At 36.1% G+C, this 24,122-nt stretch overlaps 1 protein-coding gene across 3 annotated transcripts in view; it reads right to left on the reverse strand.

The window, feature by feature from the left end:
• Positions 1-24,122, reverse strand: part of LOC133577438 (protein spire homolog 1-like) — an 87,184-nt gene that overhangs the window by 43,229 nt on the left and 19,833 nt on the right. For all 3 annotated transcript variants that reach the window (XM_072912589.1, XM_072912588.1, XM_072912590.1), the window contains exon 3: positions 3,400-3,672. In XM_072912589.1, the coding sequence (XP_072768690.1) occupies positions 3,400-3,672 (273 nt within the window). The remainder of the gene's footprint in view (positions 1-3,399; positions 3,673-24,122) is intronic.

Here is a 24,122-nt window from a genome sequence, read left to right on the forward strand (position 1 = left end):
TTCTCTATCTGACTTCAGAACGAACCACTCCACTGAGACATGCCTTCTCTATCTGACTTCAGAACTAACCACTCCACTGACACATGCCTTCTCTATCTGACTTCAGAACTAACCACTCCACTGACACATGCCTTCTCTATCTGACTTCAGAACTAACCACTCCACTGACACATGCCTTCTCTATTTGACTTCAGAACTAACCACTCCACTGACACATGCCTTCTCTATCCGGCTTCAGAACTAACCACTCCACTGACACATGCCTTCTCTATCTGACTTCAGAACTAACCACTCCACTGACACACGCCTTCTCTATCTGACTTCAGAACTAACCACTCCACTGACACATGCCTTCTCTATCTGACTTCAGAACTAACCACTCCACTGACACATGCCTTCTCTATCTGACTTCAGAACTAACCACTCTACTGACACATGCCTTCTCTATCTGACTTCAGAACTAACCACTCCACTGACACATGCCATCTCTATCTGACTTCAGAACTAACCACTCCACTGACACATGCCTTCTCTATCTGACTCCAGAACTAACCACTCCACTGACACATGCCTTCTCTATCTGACTTCAGAACTAACCACTCCACTGACACATGCCTTCTCTATTTGACTTCAGAACTAACCACTCCACTGACACATGCCTTCTCTATCTGACTTCAGAACTAACCACTCCACTGACACATGCCTTCTCTATCTGACTTCAGAACTAACCACTCCACTGACACATGCCTTCTCTATCTGACTTCAGAACTAACCACTCCACTGACACATGCCTTCTCTATCTGACTTCAGAACTAACCACTCCACTGACACATGCCTTCTCTATCTGACTTCAGAACTAACCACTCCACTGACACATGCCTTCTCTAGGGAACAGGTGGTAGAGGTAAAGCCCCATGTCCCCCCCTCTCAGTGAGCTGTGGAGTCCCCCAAGGCAGTATATTAGGGCCTTTACTGTTCCTAATATACATAAACGACATGTCATCAGCATGCGACTGTGAATTGTTCTTGTTTGCGGATGACTCGGCCCTGCTGGTATCAGACAAGGACAAGTCACAGGTGGAGAAAATCCTCAGTAGAACTTGCACCTGGCTCGCTGACAACAAGCTATCCATTGTGGAAGGAAGCAGATAGGTTTAAGAGTTCTTTCTTTTTACATTGCCATGTTTAGACCATCTAGTACTTTTCTTTTGTTTATTCTACCAGTCTCTATTTGTCTTCAGATTGTCTGTTTTATGTCTCAACCTTGGAATGTGAAAACCTCCCCCATTGGTTTCTTATCAGTGTTGAGAGGGGGGGGATGAGGGCTTTCTTTTGTGTGAAAAGAGTGTGTTTTTCCCTTGGAATGCCAGATAAACTAGAGCAGTCGATATGAATGTATTGATTAAGCTGATCTCCCAAAGCTTTGGTATAAACTTGAAAATATTCCAATTCTGTCTTGATGGTCCTTCTTACTCAGCATATATGTCATCGAAAGAACTTGGGATTGACCAGTAACTTAGATTCCCTTGGAGGAAGAACTGGTCCGACACAACACCATACACTTGGGTAAAACTGAATCCATCCTGTTTGGGTCCCACATCAACCTTAAGAAAGTCAGTGACTTCACTATAAAAGTGGGTGACATTGTTATCACCAGGAAGGATGAGGTCACCTACCTAGGTTCCATTCTAGAGGCTAATATTTCCTGTGATAAAATGGCAACCAAGGTCATCAATAAGGTCAACCAAAGAACGAGATTTCTCTATAGAATCTCCTCTCTGGTCAACAAAAGCACCATGAAGATTCTGGCGGGAACTCTCGTTCAACCCTTTTTCCATTACGCATGCACCTCCTGGTACCCTAGCACCTCCAAAACCCTCAAATCTAGACTCCAAACATCCCAGAACAAGCTAGTCAGATTACTTCTAGACCTCCACCCCAGATCACACCTCACTCCTACCCACTTCTCCAAAGTGGGCTGGCTCAGGGTGGAGGACAGAGTAAAACAACTTGCACTGAGCCTGGTCTATAAAATCCCCTACACCTCCCTGATACCCAAGTACATGTCAAACTACTTCCTTAACAACGTCCAATCATTTTTTTCTTCTTTCTTGGCGGGAAGAAAGGTGAAGTATGGAAGCAAGGTTGGTTGCATGGACAAAGGCACTCTCTCTCTGGTAACCCAGCGACGCAGGAAGTGATCACTGATAACAGCCAATCGGGTAACAGTATCAACTATCAAGTTTGGTTGAGTCTTTGAGTGAGAAGAGAAAGTCCAAATGAAGAAATTGTGGATCAAAGAGGAAAAGTCACCTGACAGGTTTTGGATTCTTTAAAGGGACCGGTGTGGTCTGTACATGATGCAAGGCAAGAGCGCTAATACCACCCCACCTTAGCTCACCCTTTAGAGCACAGCTTTCTGCCACTAAACCTGCAGAAAAATAGTTCCTGTTCACACTTTGCACTATTTTATTACACTTGATCAAACATTTTTCTTACATATTCATGATTTTAACATCTTATCAATTGTTCAATTTGACTTTCTGCCTTGACATCTGAGGGATTATAATCACAGGAAGTTACATTTCAAAATAAAATATATTGTGATCCTGCTCCTTAGTTCCCAATAGTGTGTGACTATCAAGGGTACTTGAACTTCAACTTTATTAGTCATGAAAATATGAAGAACTATGGACTCACTTATGGAGATACAGTTTAGAGCTGTAAAAACCTTGAGGATCAGCAACAATTTCAAACATTTACCTCCAGACTACTTCCTGCTGTCAACAACAACAACAACAATGTCAGTGACAGAAGTCAAGTAACAACATCCTGACTGTCATGTGATGATGTCATGTCTTCAGCACTGCTCTTTAACCACACCTGCTCTATAACCAGACCTGCTCTTTAACCATATCCGCTCTTTAACTGTACCCGCTCTTTAAGCATACTCGCTCTTTAAGCACACCTGCTCTTTAACCGTACCTGCTCTTTAACCGTCCCCACTCTTTAACCATACCTGTTCTTTAACCATACCCGCTCTTTAAGCATACTCGCTCTTTAAGCACACCTGCTCTTTAACCGTACCCGCTCTTTAACCGTCCCCACTCTTTAACCATACCTGTTCTTTAACCATACCCGCTCTTTAAGCATACTCGCTCTTTAAGCACACCTGCTCTTTAACCGTACCCGCTCTTTAACCGTCCCCACTCTTTAACCATACCTGCTCTTTAAGCATACCCGCTCTTTAACCATAGCAGCTTTTTAAGAGGATGCAGGGTGGGGCGTGTGAAAGCTAATAATAGTCAAGTCTAATGACCGTCATTGTCTCGGCTTTTGTTCTCCATTAACCCTCCCAACCAGTTCTCGCTGACGGTTGCCGTGGCAACAAGCACTTACCGTGACGACGTCGCGGTAGCTGCGTATTTGGCTGACGGTGCCGGCAGGTGAGGAGGTGAGAGCCCGCTCCTCCTCCTCCTCCTCGTCCTCTTCGTCCTCCTCCTCCTCCGTGGCCTCGTAGCCCTCGTCGGGGCAAAGGTCGCCCTCGGCCTCTTGGGGGTTGGTCATCATGTCGATGAGGCGCTCCAGCGGCGGGCTCAGCTCGCGCTCCTCGTTCTCTTTCAGCCCAAAGTCCAGGGCTTTGTAGATCATCACGCCCAGCGAGTCCAAGACCTGCCAGGGACATCTTCTATCAGATCTTCACTTCTTTACAAAGATGGGCTGCAAGCATTAATGGCATCTTCTAATAATCCTTTCATTCAAATGTACAAAGTCTCAAATGCATAAAAGAAGGTAAAACAGGTTGAATAGAAAGTAAATAAAAGGTAATAGAAGTAAAATAAGTTCAATCAAAGGTCGATTTAATCAGGGATGTCCAAACTACGGCCCGCCGGCGTCTTTAATTTGGACGGCGAGACGGCAGGAGTTCAATAAACAACTTGACAGAGACCACTGTATCATATATGCACATCCAGGCGTCTAATGCTGCCATCTTGTCTCCCTCTGGTGGCCAAAGAATATAACTCTGCCATTAATTATACTTTCAAGAAGCCAGAGCACAGCATTTACCTCTATGACCCAAACCAAACAACCTTCCCTAGTCACGGTGCAGTAAAAAAAAAATTCTATAATCCAAACCAAACAACCTTCCCTAGTCACGGTGCAGAAAAAAAAAAGTTTATGACCCAATACAAACAACCTTCCCTAGTCATGGTGCAGAAAAAACATTTGCTATGACCCAATACAAACAACCTTCCCTAATCATGGTGCAGAAAAAACATTTCTATAACCCAAACCAAACAACCTTCCCTAGTCACGGTGCAGAAAAAAAAAAGTTTATGACCCGATACAAACAACCTTCCCTAGTCATGGTGCAGAAAAAACATTTCTATAACCCAAACCAAACAACCTTCCCTAGTCACGGTGCAGAAAAAAAAGAGTTTATGACCCAATCCAAACAACCTTCCCTAGTCATGGTGCAGAAAAAACATTTCTATAACCCAAACCAAACAACCTTCCCTAGTCATGGTACAGAAAAAACATTTCTATAACCCAAACCAAACAACCTTCCCTAGTCACGGTGCAGAAAAAAAAAAGTTTGTGACCAAATCCAAACAACCTTCCCTAGTCACGGTGCAGGAAAAAAAAATCTATGACCCAAACCAAACAACCTTCCCTAGTCACGGTGCAGGAAAAAAAAAAAGTTTATGACCCAATCCAAACAACTTTCCCTAGTCATGGTGCAGACATTTTTTTTAAATTCTATGACCCAAACCAAACAACCTTCCCTAGTCACGTTGCAGAAAAAAAGTACATTTCTATGACCTAAACGAAACAACCTTCCCTAGTCACGGTGCAAAAAATAAAAAAATCTATGACCCAAACTAAACAACCTTCTCTTGTCACGATGCAGAAAAAACATTTGCTATGACCCAATACAAACAACCTTCCCTAGTCATGGTACAGAAAAAAAAAGTTTATGACCCAATCCAAACAATCTTCCCTCGTCACTGTGCAGGAAAAAAAATTCTATGACCCAAACCAAACAACCTTCCCTAGTCACGGTGCTGAAAAACAAAATCTATGACCCAAACGAAACAACCTTCTCTAGTCATGGTGCAGAAAAAACATTTCTATAACCCAAACCAAACAACCTTCCCTAGTCACGGTGCAGAAAAAAAAAAGTTTATGACCCAATACAAACAACCTTCCCTAGTCACGGTGCAGAAAAAAAAATTATACGACCCAAACCAAACAACCTTCCCTAGTCATGGTGCAGAAAAAACATTTCTATAACCCAAACCAAACAACCTTCCCTAATCACGGTGCAGAAAAAAAAAAGTTTATGACCCAATACAAACAACCTTCCCTAGTCATGGTGCAGAAAAACATTTCTATAACCCAAACCAAACAACCTTCCCTAGTCACGGTGCAGAAAAAAAAAAAGTTTATGACCCAATACAAACAACCTTCCCTAGTCATGGTGCAGAAAAAACATTTCTATAACCCAAACCAAACAACCTTCCCTAGTCATGGTGCAGAAAAAACATTTCTATAACCCAAACCAAACAACCTTCCCTAGTCACGGTGCAGAAAAAAAAAAGTTTATGACCCAATACAAACAACCTTCCCTAGTCATGGTGCAGAAAAAACATTTCTATAACCCAAACCAAACAACCTTCCCTAGTCACGGTGCAGAAAAAAAAAAAGTTTATGACCCAATACAAACAACCTTCCCTAGTCATGGTGCAGAAAAAACATTTCTATAACCCAAACCTAACAACCTTTCCTAGTCACAGTGCAGAAAAAAAAATGTCATGACCCAATCCAAACAACCTTCCCTAGTCACGGTGCAGAAAAAAAAAAAAATTATATGACCCAAACCAAACAACCTTCCCTAGTCACGGTGCAGAAAAAACATTTGCTATGACCCAATACAAACAACCTTCCCTAGTCACGGTGCAGAAAAAAAATAAAAAATTCTATGACCCAAACCAAACAACCTTCCCTAGTCACGGTGCAGAAACAATATTTGCTATGACCCAATACAAACAACCTTCCCTAGTCACGGTGCAGAAAAAATAAATTCTATGACCCAAACCAAACAACCTTCCCTAGTCACGGTGCAGAAAGAAAAAATTCTCTGACCCAAACCAAACAACCTTCTCTAGTCACGGTGCAGAAAGAAAAAATTCTCTGACCCAAACCAAACAACCTTCTCTAGTCACGGTGCAGAAAAAAAACCTCTATGACCCAAACCAAACAACCTTCTCTAGTCACGGTGCAGAAAAAAAAGATTATGACCCAATCCAAACAACTTTCCCTAGTCATGGTGCAGAAAAAAAATTAAAATTCTATGACCCAAACCAAACAACCTTCCCTAGTCACGGTGCAGAAAAAAAAATCTATGACCCAAGCCAAACAACCTTCCCTAGTCATGGTGCAGAAAAAAAAATAAAATTCTATGACCCAAACCAAACAACCTTCCCTAGTCACGTTGCAGAAAAAAAAATCTATGACCCAAACGAAACAACCTTCCCTAGTCACGGTGCAGAAAAAATATTCTATGACCCAAACTAAACAACCTTCCCTAGTCACGGTGCAGAAAAAACATTTGCTATGACCCAATACAAACAACCTTCCCTAGTCATGGTGCAGAAAAAACATTTCTATAACCCAAACCAAACAACCTTCCCTAGTCACGGTACGGTGCAGAAAAAAAAAAGTTTATGACCCAATACAAACAACCTTCCCTAGTCATGGTGCAGAAAAAACATTTCTATAACCCAAACCAAACAACCGTCCCTAGTCATGGTGCAGAAAAAACATTTCTATAACCCAAACCAAACAACCTTCCCTAGTCACGGTGCAGAAAAAAAAAGTTTATGACCCAATCCAAACAACCTTCCCTAGTCATGGTGCAGAAAAAACATTTGCTATGACCCAACACAAACAACCTTCCCTAGTCATGGTGCAGAAAAAACATTTCTATAACCCAAACCAAACAACCTTCCCTAGTCACGGTGCAGAAAAAAAAAAGTTTATGACCCAATACAAACAACCTTCCCTAGTCATGGTGCAGAAAAAACATTTCTATAACCCAAACCAAACAACCTTCCCAAGTCACAGTGCAGAAAAAAAAAAAGTTTATGACCCAATACAAACAACCTTCCCTAGTCATGGTGCAGAAAAAACATTTCTATAACCCAAACCAAACAACCTTCCCTAGTCACGGAAAAAATAATAATCAAGCAGCACAAAACATCAACAAACATGGTCACACATAACAACCTGCTCACTGAACTTTGTGAATATCATAAAAAAGAAAAACGTCCAATCAACATGAACAAATCCATTACAATGCATGATGGGAAAATACAAAACACACTTATGATCCATGTGTGGTGCTTTTTACATGCTGGATATTTAGGATTGATTGACAAACCTCTAGGAGGTCCGAGTTTGTCAAGGAAGTCAAACTTCACATATTCTTAAAATCCTATGATAATAATTATATATATATATATATATATATATATATATATATATATATATATATATATATATATATATATATATATATATATATATATATATATATATATATAATTTGCATTCAGTTTGCTTTTGGCCCCCGGACACATATTTTCAGCTCAAAAAGTTTGGACACCCCTGAATTAAAGAAATAAAATGCAAAATAAGGCAACAAAAAGGCTTATTATAAGTAAAAAAATAAAAAAATAAAAGGTAAATGGAAAATAAAAGAAGGTAAAGGTTATGGTTGAAGTTTATTTTGAAGATATATGCAGATATAATATGAAACAACACGTATTCTCATTTCTCTTGACATGTTAGAAAAGAGGATATAAGACGACCCATTTTACATTTCACAGCAATTACTAACACTTCCTGTTCTCATCTTGTAGCAATACTTTCAAAATAAAACACTTGTCTTAAGACTTCAGACACTCGTCATTCACACTATGATTGAGATGAGTAATATCTCATGTTAAGGGAGGAAATAGAAGGTAAATAGAAGGCAAAAAAAAGTTAAATAGAAGGTCAAAGAAGGTAAATAAAAGGTAAAATAAGTTAAATAGGCGGTAAAACAAGTTAAATAGAAGGTAAATAAAAGGTACAATAAGTTAAATAGAAGGTGAAATAAAGTAAATAAAAGGTAAAAGAAGGTAAATAAAAAGTAAAATAAGTTAAATACAAGGTAAATACAAGGGGGAAAAGTAATAAAGAAGGTGAAAGAAGGTAAAAGAGGGTCAAAGAAAGTCAATAAAGTTAATGAAGGTTATGGAAAGTAGAAAAATATTAATTTATTTCAACTATTTTACTAAATATGCATTGAGGCTATGAAGTGCGTTTTATCGATCAAACTAATCAATAAATGCATTGATCACTAAAATATACCTTGCAGAATGTCAATAATCACAAATAATAGGGGACTTGGGTTTGATCAATAGATGCATTGATCACTAAAATATACCTTGCAGAATGTCAATAATCACCAACAATAGGGACTTAGGTCTGATCAATAGATGCATTGATTACTAAAATATACCTTGCAGAACGTCAATAATCACCAACAATAGGGACTTAGGTCTGATCAATAGATGCATTGATTACTAAAATATACCTCGCAGAATGTCAATAATCACCAATAATAGGGACTTAGGTCTGATCAATAGATGCATTGATTACTAAAATATACCTTGCAGAATGTCAATAATCACCAATAATAGGGACTTAGGTCTGATCAATAGATGCATTGATTACTAAAATATACCTTGCAGAATGTCAATAATTACCAACAATAGGGACTTAGGTCTGATCAATAGATGCATTGATTACTAAAATATATCTTGCAGAACGTCAATAATCACCAATAATAGGGACTTAGGTCTGATCAATAGATGCATTGATTACTAAAATATACCTTGCAGAATGTCAATAATCACCAATAATAGGGACTTAGGTCTGATCAATAGATGCATTGATTACTAAAATATACCTTGCAGAATGTCAATAATCACCAACAAAAGGGACTTAGGTCTGATCAATAGATGCATTGATTACTAAAATATACCTTGCAGAATGTCAATAATCACCAACAATAGGGACTTAGGTCTGATCAATAGATGCATTGATTACTAAAATATACCCTGCAGAATGTCAATAATCACCAATAATAGGGACTTAGGTCTGATCAATAGATGCATTGATTACTAAAATATACCTTGCAGAATGTCAATAATCACCAACAATAGGGACTTAGGTCTGATCAATAGATGCATTGATTACTAAAATATACCTTGCAGAATGTCAATAATCACCAACAATAGGGACTTAGGTCTGATCAATAGATGCATTGATTACTAAAATATACCTTGCAGAATGTCAATAATCACCAACAATAGGGACTTAGGTCTGATCAATAGATGCATTGATTACTAAAATATACCTTGCAGAATGTCAATAATCACCAACAATAGGGACTTAGGTCTGATCAATAGATGCATTGATTACTAAAATATACCTTGCAGAATGTCAATAATCACCAACAATAGGGACTTAGGTCTGATCAATAGATGCATTGATTACTAAAATATACCTTGCAGAATGTCAATAATCACCAACAATAGGGACTTAGGTCTGATCAATAGATGCATTGATTACTAAAATATACCTTGCAGAATGTCAATAATCACCAATAATAGGGACTTAGGTCTGATCAATAGATGCATTGATTACTAAAATATACCTTGCAGAATGTCAATAATCACCAACAAAAGGGACTTAGGTCTGATCAATAGATGCATTGATTACTAAAATATACCTTGCAGAACGTCATTAATCACCAATAATAGGGACTTAGGTCTGATCAATAGATGCATTGATTACTAAAATATACGTTGCAGAATGTCAATAATCACCAACAATAGGGACTTAGGTCTGATCAATAGATGCATTGATTACTAAAATATACCTTGCAGAACGTCAATAATCACCAATAATAGGGACTTAGGTCTGATCAATAGATGCATTGATTACTAAAATATACCTTGCAGAATGTCAATAATCACCAACAATAGGGACTTAAGTCTGATCAATAGATGCATTGATTACTAAAATATACCTTGCAGAACGTCAATAATCACCAACAAAAGGGACTTAGGTCTGATCAATAGATGCATTGATTACTAAAATATACCTTGCAGAACGTCAATAATCACCAACAATAGGGACTTAGGTCTGATCAATAGATGCATTGATTACTAAAATATACCTTGCAGAATGTCAATAATCACCAACAATAGGGACTTAGGTCTGATCAATAGATGCATTGATTACTAAAATATACCTTGCAGAATGTCAATAATCACCAACAATAGGGACTTAGGTCTGATCAATAGATGCATTGATTACTAAAATATACCTTGCAGAATGTCAATAATCACCAACAATAGGGACTTAGGTCTGATCAATAGATGCATTGATTACTAAAATATACCTTGCAGAATGTCAATAATCACCAATAATAGGGACTTAGGTCTGATCAATAGATGCATTGATTACTAAAATATACCTTGCAGAATGTCAATAATCACCAACAAAAGGGACTTAGGTCTGATCAATAGATGCATTGATTACTAAAATATACCTTGCAGAACGTCAATAATCACCAATAATAGGGACTTAGGTCTGATCAATAGATGCATTGATTACTAAAATATACGTTGCAGAATGTCAATAATCACCAACAATAGGGACTTAGGTCTGATCAATAGATGCATTGATTACTAAAATATACCTTGCAGAACGTCAATAATCACCAATAATAGGGACTTAGGTCTGATCAATAGATGCATTGATTACTAAAATATACCTTGCAGAACGTCAATAATCACCAACAATAGGGACTTAAGTCTGATCAATAGATGCATTGATTACTAAAATATACCTTGCAGAACGTCAATAATCACCAACAAAAGGGACTTAGGTCTGATCAATAGATGCATTGATTACTAAAATATACCTTGCAGAACGTCAATAATCACCAACAATAGGGACTTAGGTCTGATCAATAGATGCATTGATTACTAAAATATACCTTGCAGAATGTCAATAATCACCAACAATAGGGACTTAGGTCTGATCAATAGATGCATTGATTACTAAAATATACCTTGCAGAACGTCAATAATCACCAACAATAGGGACTTAGGTCTGATCAATAGATGCATTGATTCCTAAAATATACCTTGCAGAATGTCAACAATCACCAACAATAGGGACTTAGGTCTGATCAATAGATGCATTGATTACTAAAATATACCTTGCAGAACGTCAATAATCACCAACAATAGGGACTTAGGTCTGATCAATAGATGCATTGATTACTAAAATATACCTTGCAGAATGTCAATAATCACCAACAATAGGGACTTAGGTCTGATCAATAGATGCATTGATTACTAAAATATACCTTGCAGAACGTCAATAATCACCAACAATAGGGACTTAGGTCTGATCAATAGATGCATTGATTCCTAAAATATACCTTGCAGAATGTCAACAATCACCAACAATAGGGACTTAGGTCTGATCAATAGATGCATTGATTACTAAAATATACCTTGCAGAATGTCAACAATCACCAACAATAGGGACTTAGGTCTGATCAATAGATGCATTGATTACTAAAATATACCTTCCAGAATGTCAATAATCACCAACAATAGGGACTTAGGTCTGATCAATAGATGCATTGATTACTAAAATATACCTTGCAGAATGTCAATAATCACCAACAATAGGGACTTAGGTCTGATCAATAGATGCATTGATTACTAAAATATACCTTGCAGAATGTCAATAATCACCAACAATAGGGACTTAGGTCTGATCAATAGATGCATTGATTACTAAAATATACCTTGCAGAACGTCAATAATCACCAACAATGGGGACTTAGGTCTGATCAATAGATGCATTGATTACTAAAATATACCTTGCAGAATGTCAATAATCACCAACAATAGGGACTTAGGTCTAATCAATAGATGCATTGATTACTAAAATATACCTTGCAGAATGTCAATAATCACCAACAATAGGGACTTAGGTCTGATCAATAGATGCATTGATTACTAAAATATACCTTGCAGAATGTCAATAATCACCAACAATAGGGACTTAGGTCTGATCAATAGATGCATTGATTACTAAAATATACCGTGCAGAATGTCAATAATCACCAACAATAGGGACTTAGGTCTGATCAATAGATGCATTGATTACTAAAATATACCTTGCAGAACGTCAATAATCACCAATAATAGGGACTTAGGTCTGATCAATAGATGCATTGATTACTAAAATATACCTTGCAGAATGTCAATAATCACCAAAAATAGGCACTTGGGTCTGATCAATAGATGCATTGATTACTAAAATATACCGTGCAGAATGTCAATAATCACCAATAATAGGGACTTAGGTCTGATCAATAGATACATTGATTACTAAAATATACCCTGCAGAATGTCAATAATAACCAACAATAGGGACTTAGGTCTGATCAATAGATGCATTGATTACTAAAATATACCTTGCAGAATGTCAATAATCACCAACAATAGGGACTTAGGTCTGATCAATAGATGCATTGATAAGTTGGACATTTTTTTGTCAAAAAGTCGGGATTTTTTTTAAGTGTCAAAAAGTCGGAAAGTCGGAACTTTTTTGGTCAAAAAGTTGGACATTTTTTTGTCAAAAAGTCGGGATTTTTTTCTAAGTGTCAAAAAGTCGGAAAGTCGGAACTTTTTTGGTCAAAAAGTTGGACATTTTTTTGTCAAAAAGTCGGGATTTTTTCTAAGTGTCAAAAAGTCGGAAAGTCTGAACTTTTTTGGTCAAAAAGTTGGACATTTTTTTGTCAAAAAGTCGGGATTTTTTCTAAGTGTCAAAAAGTCGGAAAGTCTGAACCTTTTTGGTCCAAAAGTTGGACATTTTTTTGTCAAAAAGTCGGGATTTTTTTTAAGTGTCAAAAAGTCGGAAAGTCTGAACTTTTTTGGTCAAAAAGTTGGACATTTTTTTGTCAAAAAGTCGGGATTTTTTTCTAAGTGTCAAAAAGTCGGAAAGTCGGAACTTTTTTGGTCAAAAAGTTGGACATTTTTTTGTCAAAAAGTCGGGATTTTTTCTAAGTGTCAAAAAGTCGGAAAGTCTGAACCTTTTTGGTCCAAAAGTTGGACATTTTTTTGTCAAAAAGTCGGGATTTTTTTTAAGTGTCAAAAAGTCGGAAAGTCTGAACTTTTTTGGTCAAAAAGTTGGACATTTTTTTGTCAAAAAGTCGGGATTTTTTTCTAAGTGTCAAAAAGTCGGAAAGTCGGAACTTTTTTGGTCAAAAAGTTGGACATTTTTTTGTCAAAAAGTCGGGATTTTTTCTAAGTGTCAAAAAGTCGGAAAGTCTGAACTTTTTTGGTCAAAAAGTTGGACATTTTTTTGTCAAAAAGTCGGGATTTTTTCTAAGTGTCAAAAAGTCGGAAAGTCTGAACCTTTTTGGTCCAAAAGTTGGACATTTTTTTGTCAAAAAGTCGGGATTTTTTTTAAGTGTCAAAAAGTCGGAAAGTCTGAACTTTTTTGGTCAAAAAGTTGGACATTTTTTTGTCAAAAAGTCGGGATTTTTTCTAAGTGTCAAAAAGTCGGAAAGTCTGAACTTTTTTGGTCAAAAAGTTGGACATTTTTTTGTCAAAAAGTCGGGATTTTTGTGTGTCAAGTGTACAAGACTATGTATGTCTGTGTGACAGACAATAACACATTTCCAACTTTTTGACACTTAGAAAAAAATCCCGACAAAAGTGTTAAAAATTAGGGATATTTTCTTAGTGTCAAAAAGTCTGGATTTTTTCTAAGTGTCAAAAAGTCGGAAAGTCTGAACTTTTTTGGTCAAAAAGTTGGACATTTTTTTGTCTAAAAGTCGGGATTTTTTTTAAGTCTCAAAAAGTCGGAAAGTCTGAACTTTTTTGGTCAAAAAGTTGGACATTTTTTTGTCAAAAAGTCGGGATTTTTGTGTGTCAAGTGTACAAGACTATGTATGTCTGTGTGACGGACAATAAAACATTTCCAACTTTTTGACACTTAGAAAAAAATCCCGACTAAAGTGTCAAAAATTCGGGATATTTTCTTAGTGTCAAAAAGTTGGAAAGTCGGAACTTTTTTGGTCAAAAAGTTGGACATTTTTTTGTCAAAAAGTCGGGATTTTTTCTAAGTGTCAAAAAGTCGGAAAGTCTGAACTTTTTTGGTCAAAAAGTTGGACATTTTTTTGTCAAAAAGTCGGGATTTTTTTTAAGTGTCAAAAAGTCGGAAAGTCGGAACTTTTTTGGTCAAAAAGTTGGACATTTTTTTGTCAAAAAGTCGGGATTTTTTCTAAGTGTCAAAAAGTCGGAAAGTCTGAACTTTTTTGGTCAAAAAGTTGGACATTTTTTTGTCAAAAAGTCGGGATTTTTTCTAAGTGTCAAAAAGTCGGAAAGTCTGAACTTTTTTGGTCAAAAAGTTGGAAATTTTTTTGTCAAAAAGTCGGGATTTTTTCTAAGTGTCAAAAAGTCGGAAAGTCTGAACTTTTTTGGTCAAAAAGTTGGACATTTTTTTGTCAAAAAGTCGGGATTTTTTCTAAGTGTCAAAAAGTCGGAAAGTCTGAACTTTTTTGGTCAAAAAGTTGGACATTTTTTTGTCAAAAAGTCGGGATTTTTGTGTGTCAAGTGTACAAGACTATGTATGTCTGTGTGACAGACAATAACACATTTCCAACTTTTTGACACTTAGAAAAAAATCCCGACTTTTGACAAAAAAAATTCCTGACTTTTTGACACTTATAAAAAAATCCCGACAAAAGTGTAAAAAATTCGGGATATTTTCTTAGTGTCAAAAAGTCGGAACTTTTTTGGTCTAAAAGTTGGACATTTTTTTGTCAAAAAGTCGGGATTTTTGTGTGTCAAGTGTACAAGACTATGTATGTCTGTGTGACAGACAATAACACATTTCCAACTTTTTGACACTTAGAAAAAAATCCCGACTTTTGACAAAAAAAATTCCTGACTTTTTGACACTCCCGACAAAAGTGTCAAAAAGTCGGAAAGTCTGAACTTTTTTGGTCAAAAAGTTGGACATTTTTTAGTCAAAAAGTCGGGATTTTTGTGTGTCAAGTGTACAACACTATGTATGTCTGTGTGACAGACAATAACACATTTCCAACTTTTTGACACTTAGAAAAAAAATCCCGACAAAAGTGTCAAAAATTAGGGATATTTTCTTAGTGTCAAAAAGTCTGGATTTTTTCTAAGTGTCAAAAAGTCGGAAAGTCTGAACTTTTTTGGTCAAAAAGTTGGACATTTTTTTGTCAAAAAGTCGGGATTTTTTCTAAGTGTCAAAAAGTCGGAAAGTCTGAACCTTTTTGGTCAAAAAGTTGGACATTTTTTTGTCAAAAAGTCGGGATTTTTTTTAAGTGTCAAAAAGTCGGAAAGTCGGAACTTTTTTGGTCAAAAAGTTGGACATTTTTTTGTCAAAAAGTCGGGATTTTTTCCAAGTGTCAAAAAGTTGGAAAGTCGGAACTTTTTTGGTCAAAAAGTTGGACATTTTTTTGTCAAAAAGTCGGGATTTTTTCTAAGTGTCAAAAAGTCGGAAAGTCGGAACTTTTTTGGTCAAAAAGTTGGACATTTTTTTGTCAAAAAGTCGGGATTTTTTCTAAGTGTCAAAAAGTCGGAAAGTCTGAACTTTTTTGGTCAAAAAGTTGGACATTTTTTTGTCAAAAAGTCGGGATTTTTTCTAAGTGTCAAAAAGTCGGAACTTTTTTGGTCAAAAAGTTGGACATTTTTTTGTCAAAAAGTCGGGATTTTTTTCAAGTGTCAAAAAGTTTGAAAGTCGGAACTTTTTTGGTCAAAAAGTTGGACATTTTTTTGTCAAAAAGTCGGGATTTTTTCTAAGTGTCAAAAAGTCGGAACTTTTTTGGTCAAAAAGTTGGACATTTTTTGGTCAAAAAGTCGGGATTTTTTCTAAGTGTCAAAAAGTCGGAAAGTCTGAACTTTTTTGGTCAAAAAGTTGGACATTTTTTTGTCAAAAAGTCGGGATTTTTTTTAAGTGTCAAAAAGTCGGAAAGTCGGAACTTTTTTGGTCAAAAAGTTGGACATTTTTTTGTCAAAAAGTCTGGATTTTTTCTAAGTGTCAAAAAGTCGGAAAGTCGGAACTTTTTTGGTTAAAAAGTTGGACATTTTTTTGTCAAAAAGTCGGGATTTTTGTGTGTCAAGTGTACAAGACTATGTATGTCTGTGTGACAGACAATAACACATTTCCAACTTTTTGACACTTAGAAAAAAATCCCGACAAAAGTGTCAAAAATTAGGGATATTTTCTTAGTGTCAAAAAGTCTGGATTTTTTCTAAGTGTCAAAAAGTCGGAAAGTCTGAACTTTTTTGGTCAAAAAGTTGGACATTTTTTTGTCAAAAAGTCGGGATTATTTTTAAGTGTCAAAAAGTCGGAAAGTCTGAACTTTTTTGGTCAAAAAGTTGGACATTTTTTTGTCAAAAAGTCGGGATTTTTGTGTGTCAAGTGTACAAGACTATGTATGTCTGTGTGACAGACAATAAAACATTTCCAACTTTTTGACACTTAGAAAAAAATCCCGACTTTTGACAAAAAAAATTCCTGACTTTTTGACACTTATAAAAAAATCCCGACAAAAGTGTAAAAAATTCGGGATATTTTCTTAGTGTCAAAAAGTCGGAAAGTCGGAACTTTTTTGGTCTAAAAGTTGGACATTTTTTTGTCAAAAAGTCGGGATTTTTGTGTGTCAAGTGTACAAGACTATGTATGTCTGTGTGACAGACAATAAAACATTTCCAACTTTTTGACACTTAGAAAAAAATCCCGACTTTTGACAAAAAAAATTCCTGACTTTTTGACACTTAGAAAAAAATCCCGACAAAAGTGTCAAAAAGTCGGAAAGTCTGAACTTTTTTGGTCAAAAAGTTGGACATTTTTTAGTCAAAAAGTCGGGATTTTTGTGTGTCAAGTGTACAAGACTATGTATGTCTGTGTGACAGACAATAAAACATTTCCAACTTTTTGACACCTGGAAAAAAATCCCGACTTTTGACAAAAAAAATTCTTGACTTTTTGAGACTTAGAAAAAAATCCCGACAAAAGTGTCAAAAAGTCGGAAAGTCTGAACTTTTTTGGTCAAAAACTTGGACATTTTTTTGTCAAAAAGTCGGGATTTTTGTGTGTCAAGTGTACAAGACTATGTATGTCTGTGTGACAGACAATAACACATTTCCAACTTTTTGACACTTAGAAAAAAATCCCGACAAAAGTGTCAAAAATTTGGGATATTTTCTTAGTGTCAAAAAGTCTGGATTTTTTCTAAGTGTCAAAAAGTCGGAAAGTCTGAACTTTTTTGGTCAAAAAGTCGGACATTTTTTTGTCTAAAAGTCGGGATTTTTTTTAAGTCTCAAAAAGTCGGAAAGTCTGAACTTTTTTGGTCAAAAAGTTGGACATTTTTTAGTCAAAAAGTCGGGATTTTTGTGTGTCAAGTGTACAAGACTATGTATGTCTGTGTGACAGACAATAAAACATTTCCAACTTTTTGACACTTAGAAAAAAATCCCGACTTTTGACAAAAAAAATTCCTGACTTTTTGACACTTATAAAAAAATCCCGACAAAAGTGTAAAAAATTCGGGATATTTTCTTAGTGTCAAAAAGTCGGAAAGTCGGAACTTTTTTGGTCTAAAAGTTGGACATTTTTTTGTCAAAAAGTCGGGATTTTTGTGTGTCAAGTGTACAAGACTATGTATGTCTGTGTGACAGACAATAAAACATTTCCAACTTTTTGACACTTAGAAAAAAATCCCGACTTTTGACAAAAAAAATTCCTGACTTTTTGACACTTAGAAAAAAATCCCGACAAAAGTGTCAAAAAGTCGGAAAGTCTGAACTTTTTTGGTCAAAAAGTTGGACATTTTTTAGTCAAAAAGTCGGGATTTTTGTGTGTCAAGTGTACAAGACTATGTATGTCTGTGTGACAGACAATAAAACATTTCCAACTTTTTGACACCTGGAAAAAAATCCCGACTTTTGACAAAAAAAATTCTTGACTTTTTGAGACTTAGAAAAAAATCCCGACAAAAGTGTCAAAAAGTCGGAAAGTCTGAACTTTTTTGGTCAAAAACTTGGACATTTTTTTGTCAAAAAGTCGGGATTTTTGTGTGTCAAGTGTACAAGACTATGTATGTCTGTGTGACAGACAATAACACATTTCCAACTTTTTGACACTTAGAAAAAAATCCCGACAAAAGTGTCAAAAATTTGGGATATTTTCTTAGTGTCAAAAAGTCTGGATTTTTTCTAAGTGTCAAAAAGTCGGAAAGTCTGAACTTTTTTGGTCAAAAAGTCGGACATTTTTTTGTCTAAAAGTCGGGATTTTTTTTAAGTCTCAAAAAGTCGGAAAGTCTGAACTTTTTTGGTCAAAAAGTTGGACATTTTTTAGTCAAAAAGTCGGGATTTTTGTGTGTCAAGTGTACAAGACTATGTATGTCTGTGTGACAGACAATAAAACATTTCCAACTTTTTGACACCTGGAAAAAAATCCCGACTTTTGACAAAAAAAATTCTTGACTTTTTGAGACTTAGAAAAACATCCCGACAAAAGTGTCAAAAAGTCGGAAAGTCTGAACTTTTTTGGTCAAAAAGTTGGACATTTTTTTGTCAAAAAGTTGGGATTTTTGTGTGTCAAGTGTACAAGACTATGTATGTCTGTGTGACGGACAATAACACATTTCCAACTTTTTGACACTTAGAAAAAAATCCCGACAAAAGTGTCAAAAATTAGGGATATTTTCTTAGTGTCAAAAAGTCTGGATTTTTTCTAAGTGTCAAAAAGTCGGAAAGTCTGAACTTTTTTGGTCAAAAAGTTGGACATTTTTTAGTCAAAAAGTCGGGATTTTTGTGTGTCAAGTGTACAAGACTATGCATGTCTGTGTGACAGACAATAAAACATTTCCAACTTTTTGACACTTAGAAAAAAATCCCGACAAAAGTGTCAAAAAATTTGGGATATTTTCTTAGTGTCAAAAAGTCTGGATTTTTTCTAAGTGTCAAAAAGTCGGAAAGTCTGAACTTTTTTGGTCAAAAAGTTGGACATTTTTTTGTCAAAAAGTCGGGATTATTTTTAAGTGTCAAAAAGTCGGAAAGTCTGAACTTTTTTGGTCAAAAAGTTGGACATTTTTTTGTCAAAAAGTCGGGATTTTTGTGTGTCAAGTGTACAAGACTATGTATGTCTGTGTGACAGACAATAAAACATTTCCAACTTTTTGACACTTAGAAAAAAATCCCGACTTTTGACAAAAAAAATTCCTGACTTTTTGACACTTAGAAAAAAATCCCGACAAAAGTGTCAAAAAGTCGGAAAGTCTGAACTTTTTTGGTCAAAAAGTTGGACATTTTTTAGTCAAAAAGTCGGGATTTTTGTGTGTCAAGTGTACAAGACTATGTATGTCTGTGTGACAGACAATAAAACATTTCCAACTTTTTGACACTTAGAAAAAAATCCCGACTTTTGACAAAAAAAATTCCTGACTTTTTGACACTTAGAAAAAAATCCCGACAAAAGTGTCAAAAAGTCGGAAAGTCTGAACTTTTTTGGTCAAAAAGTTGGACATTTTTTAGTCAAAAAGTCGGGATTTTTGTGTGTCAAGTGTACAACACTATGTATGTCTGTGTGACAGACAATAACACATTTCCAACTTTTTGACACTTAGAAAAAAAATCCCGACAAAAGTGTCAAAAATTAGGGATATTTTCTTAGTGTCAAAAAGTCTGGATTTTTTCTAAGTGTCAAAAAGTCGGAAAGTCTGAACTTTTTTGGTCAAAAAGTTGGACATTTTTTTGTCTAAAAGTCGGGATTTTTTTTAAGTCTCAAAAAGTCGGAAAGTCTGAACTTTTTTGGTCAAAAAGTTGGACATTTTTTAGTCAAAAAGTCGGGATTTTTGTGTGTCAAGTGTACAAGACTATGTATGTCTGTGTGACAGACAATAAAACATTTCCAACTTTTTGACACCTGGAAAAAAAATCCCGACTTTTGACAAAAAAAATTCTTGACTTTTTGAGACTTAGAAAAAAATCCCGACAAAAGTGTCAAAAAGTCGGAAAGTCTGAACTTTTTTGGTCAAAAAGTTGGACATTTTTTAGTCAAAAAGTCGGGATTTTTGTGTGTCAAGTGTACAAGACTATGTATGTCTGTGTGACAGACAATAACACATTTCCAACTTTTTGACACTTAGAAAAAAATCCCGACAAAAGTGTCAAAAATTAGGGATATTTTCTTAGTGTCAAAAAGTCTGGATTTTTTCTAAGTGTCAAAAAGTCGGAAAGTCTGAACTTTTTTGGTCAAAAAGTTGGACATTTTTTTGTCTAAAAGTCGGGATTTTTTTTAAGTCTCAAAAAGTCGGAAAGTCTGAACTTTTTTGGTCAAAAAGTTGGACATTTTTTTGTCAAAAAGTCGGGATTTTTGTGTGTCAAGTGTACAAGACTATGCATGTCTGTGTGACAGACAATAAAACATTTCCAACTTTTTGACACTTAGAAAAAAATCCCGACAAAAGTGTCAAAAAATTTGGGATATTTTCTTAGTGTCAAAAAGTCGGGATTTTTTCTAAGTGTCAAAAAGTCGGAAAGTCTGAACTTTTTTGGTCAAAAAGTTGGACATTTTTTTGTCAAAAAGTCGGGATTTTTTTTAAGTGTCAAAAAGTCTGACATTGTTTACTAAGTATGTCTGTGTGACATACTTATACAAGACTTAGTACATCACACAGACATACTTAGTCTTAACACAGACAGATGTAGCAATGTATCCATGACAGCAAAGTTATTGAGTTCATGTTCATTTACCGTTTGATTGATTGACAGCCAGTCTGACAATTGTATACATCTTTTACCAAATGGAAGTTTTTTAATGACATTCAAGGCCGCCATTTTTGCCAAATCCATTGAATGACTTCTAATGCATTTTAATTCCAGCAGAACAAGATGTTTGTAGAAGTGTAGACTAGAAGTATGTGTGCTACATGGTTATGACATTCACTCTAGACTTCTGAGGGCTGACAAAGAAGCAAACCAGTTAGGTTTCATATTTGCTTTGTTCCAGGACTGCACTGACGTCTACTCTCCACAACTCACTATTACTGTACTCTACTATTACTGTACGTCCTGTCCTGGCAGTCATGTCACACTGGACTAGGTTTTTGATTGATTGATTGAATTATTTATTTCAAACCTGCACAGTACAACAACACACACTTTTTTTTTTTAAACATTTTGGCAGGGACATTAATGCAAGGCTTGAAAAGGGGTTGGATGAAGCAGATGCTTATAATATCCCAACACTAAGAATGAATTTTGTTGAACATATTCTATTGGTGTATCATCAATAACAATCCTGATGGGTATTTCACTTTTGCGATTGCTAAAGAGCATGATTTTGGTCTTCTTTAAATTGAGAGACAATTTGTTGGTATTAAACCAAGTTTTTAACTTGATCATCTCCTCAGTTACAGAGGCCAGAAGTTGCTTCAGGTCGTCACCTGCACATGTAATGGTTGTGTCGTCAGCAAAGAGGATGAACTCCAGCAGTGTTGATACTTTACATATTTCATTGATATACATTATAAATAGTGTGGGTCCCAGTATCGACCCCTGGGGGACTCCACAGGTTATGTTCATGAGTGTAGATTGATGTTGGTCGATCTGAACAGTCTGCTGTCTCTCATTCAAGTAGCTCTTCAGCCATTTCCCTGCCACTCCCCTTATGCCATAGTTTTCCAGTTTGTTTACCAAAATCTGGTGATCAATGGTATCGAAAGCCTTTTGCAGGTCAATAAAAATTCCTAAAACAAATTTGTTTTTCTCGATACCATTAGTAATGTTCTCTATTAGATCACTTAAAGCTAATGAAGTTGACCTATTTTGTCGGAACCCATATTGACAATCAGATAATAATGTGTGTTTTTCAATGAAGCCACGAAGTCTATTATCAAATAATTTTTCCAAAATTTTTGACAACTGTGGCAGAAGGGAGACGGGCCGGTAATTTGTGAAGTGGTGTTTTGTCTCCAGATTTGAAGATGGGGATGACTTTTGAGAGTTTCATTTGTGAAGGAAATTGTCCAAGTTGAAAAGTTAAATTGCAGATGTATGTGAATGGTTTGATGATTTCTTCCGCTACATTCCGGACCGTCCTCATGTCGAGGTCATAAATGTCACGTGATGTTTTGTTCGTGCTTTTATGAATAATCTCTAAAACTTCCTTTTCGACAGTCGGAGTAAGGAACATCGAGTAAGGATTTTTTCCAATAAGTTCCATAGGCTGTACATCATTAATTGGGATTTTTTTGCCAGTTCAGGCCCAATATTAACAAAAAACACGTTGAATCCGTCAGCAATCATCTTCTTGTCACTTATGATTTGGTCGTTCTCAACAAAAAACTCTGGATAACAAGGACTGTTTGAACCATGCCCAATAATTGTATTTAATACCTTCCAAATTCCCTTTATATCATTTTTCTTTTGGATTAATAGTTTGGTGGTGTATTCTTTTCTGCTTGCTCTTAATATGCTGGTTAATTTATTTTTATATGTTTTGTACTTTTGTTCTGTTTCTATGGTTTGATGCCTAAAAAAAGTCCTATATAAATAATGTTTCTTTTTGCAAGCGTTCGCAAGCCCTTTAGTTATCCATGGAGTTTTTGTGGAGTTAGTTATAGTGCATTTTTTGATGGGGCAGTGTGTATCATAAAGTGAGAAAAAAATGTCATGAAATAAATTATAAGCTGCATTTATATCTGACGTTTGAAAAACAGAATCCCCGTTGTGTTTCGCTAAATCATTCTTTAGTGCTGTTAATGATCTTTCTGTTGTGTCTCTACGATAATTAAGGCTGAAACGACGCGTCGACGTAGTCGACGTCATCGGTTACGTAAATACGTCGACGCCGTTTTTGTGCGTCGGCGCGTCGCATATTTACGTCACACTACTGTCATGGCGGAGCGCAAAGCAGACGATGCGAGCGAGGGGAAAAAAGCACGCCAAAAGTCGTCAAAAGTGTGGGAGTATTTCAATAAACGGCCTAATAATGTTGTTGTATGCACACTGTGTCGAGCGGAAATGGCCTATCATAGCAGCACAACGGCTATGAACGAACATTTGAAAAGAAAACCCCCGACAGCGTTCTTGCCATCACCATCAACAAGTCAATCGTCCGCGTGCGTATACGTTGTCATTATTACACAAAAACATGAATGTGTCATTTGTATCTGCGTTGTAAATTCATAAACTAAAGCACCGTTTCGCTCTGAGAGGCGCGTTTGGCGTGACTGTTCAGTGTTTACAAAGACGCGCTCCTCTTTAACGCTGTGGAGAGGCGGCGGCGGCGAGCGAGCGGCGAGGCGGGGCGCGCCGGGAGCGACGCCGCAAGAGACGGGGGACGACGAACGAGCGAGCAAGAGGAGCTGAAAGGCGAGGAAAGAAAGAGAAAAGAGTTGGAAGAGAAGAGACTTTGTGTAAAATTAAAAGATTGTAAACCTGGCAAAGCCGTCTGGCGTTCAGTCTGTCGGTCCTGAAAGAACCCCACGGCACAAGACGTGTCACAAACGCTAACGTTAATTAGTTGTGCAAATACCTTTTACAACATTAACAGTTACATATACTATGTACAAACCAACAATTAACTTTCACTTTAATCATACTATCATTGTTGTGTTATTAAGCAAAATAAGCAATACTTTTACTTTTGTTGAAATGTTTACACTGTACACTTTTTTGTATTGGATGTTTAGCTTTATTTTTGCACATTTTAGCAAATAAGCAATACTTTTACTTTTGTTGAAATGTTTACACTTGTTACAGAATATTTCCGTTTTGCACTTTTTTGTATTGGATGTTTATCTTTATTTTTGCACATTTTAAAGCAAAATAAGCAATACTTTTACTTTTGAAATGCTTATACTATTGCAGAATATTAAGATTTGCACTGGATGTTTACTTTTATATTTGCACATTAAAAAGCAAATA

This window comes from Nerophis lumbriciformis, linkage group LG37 (genome assembly GCF_033978685.3).
Source record: "Nerophis lumbriciformis linkage group LG37, RoL_Nlum_v2.1, whole genome shotgun sequence".
Classification (NCBI taxonomy): Eukaryota; Metazoa; Chordata; class Actinopteri; order Syngnathiformes; family Syngnathidae; genus Nerophis; species Nerophis lumbriciformis.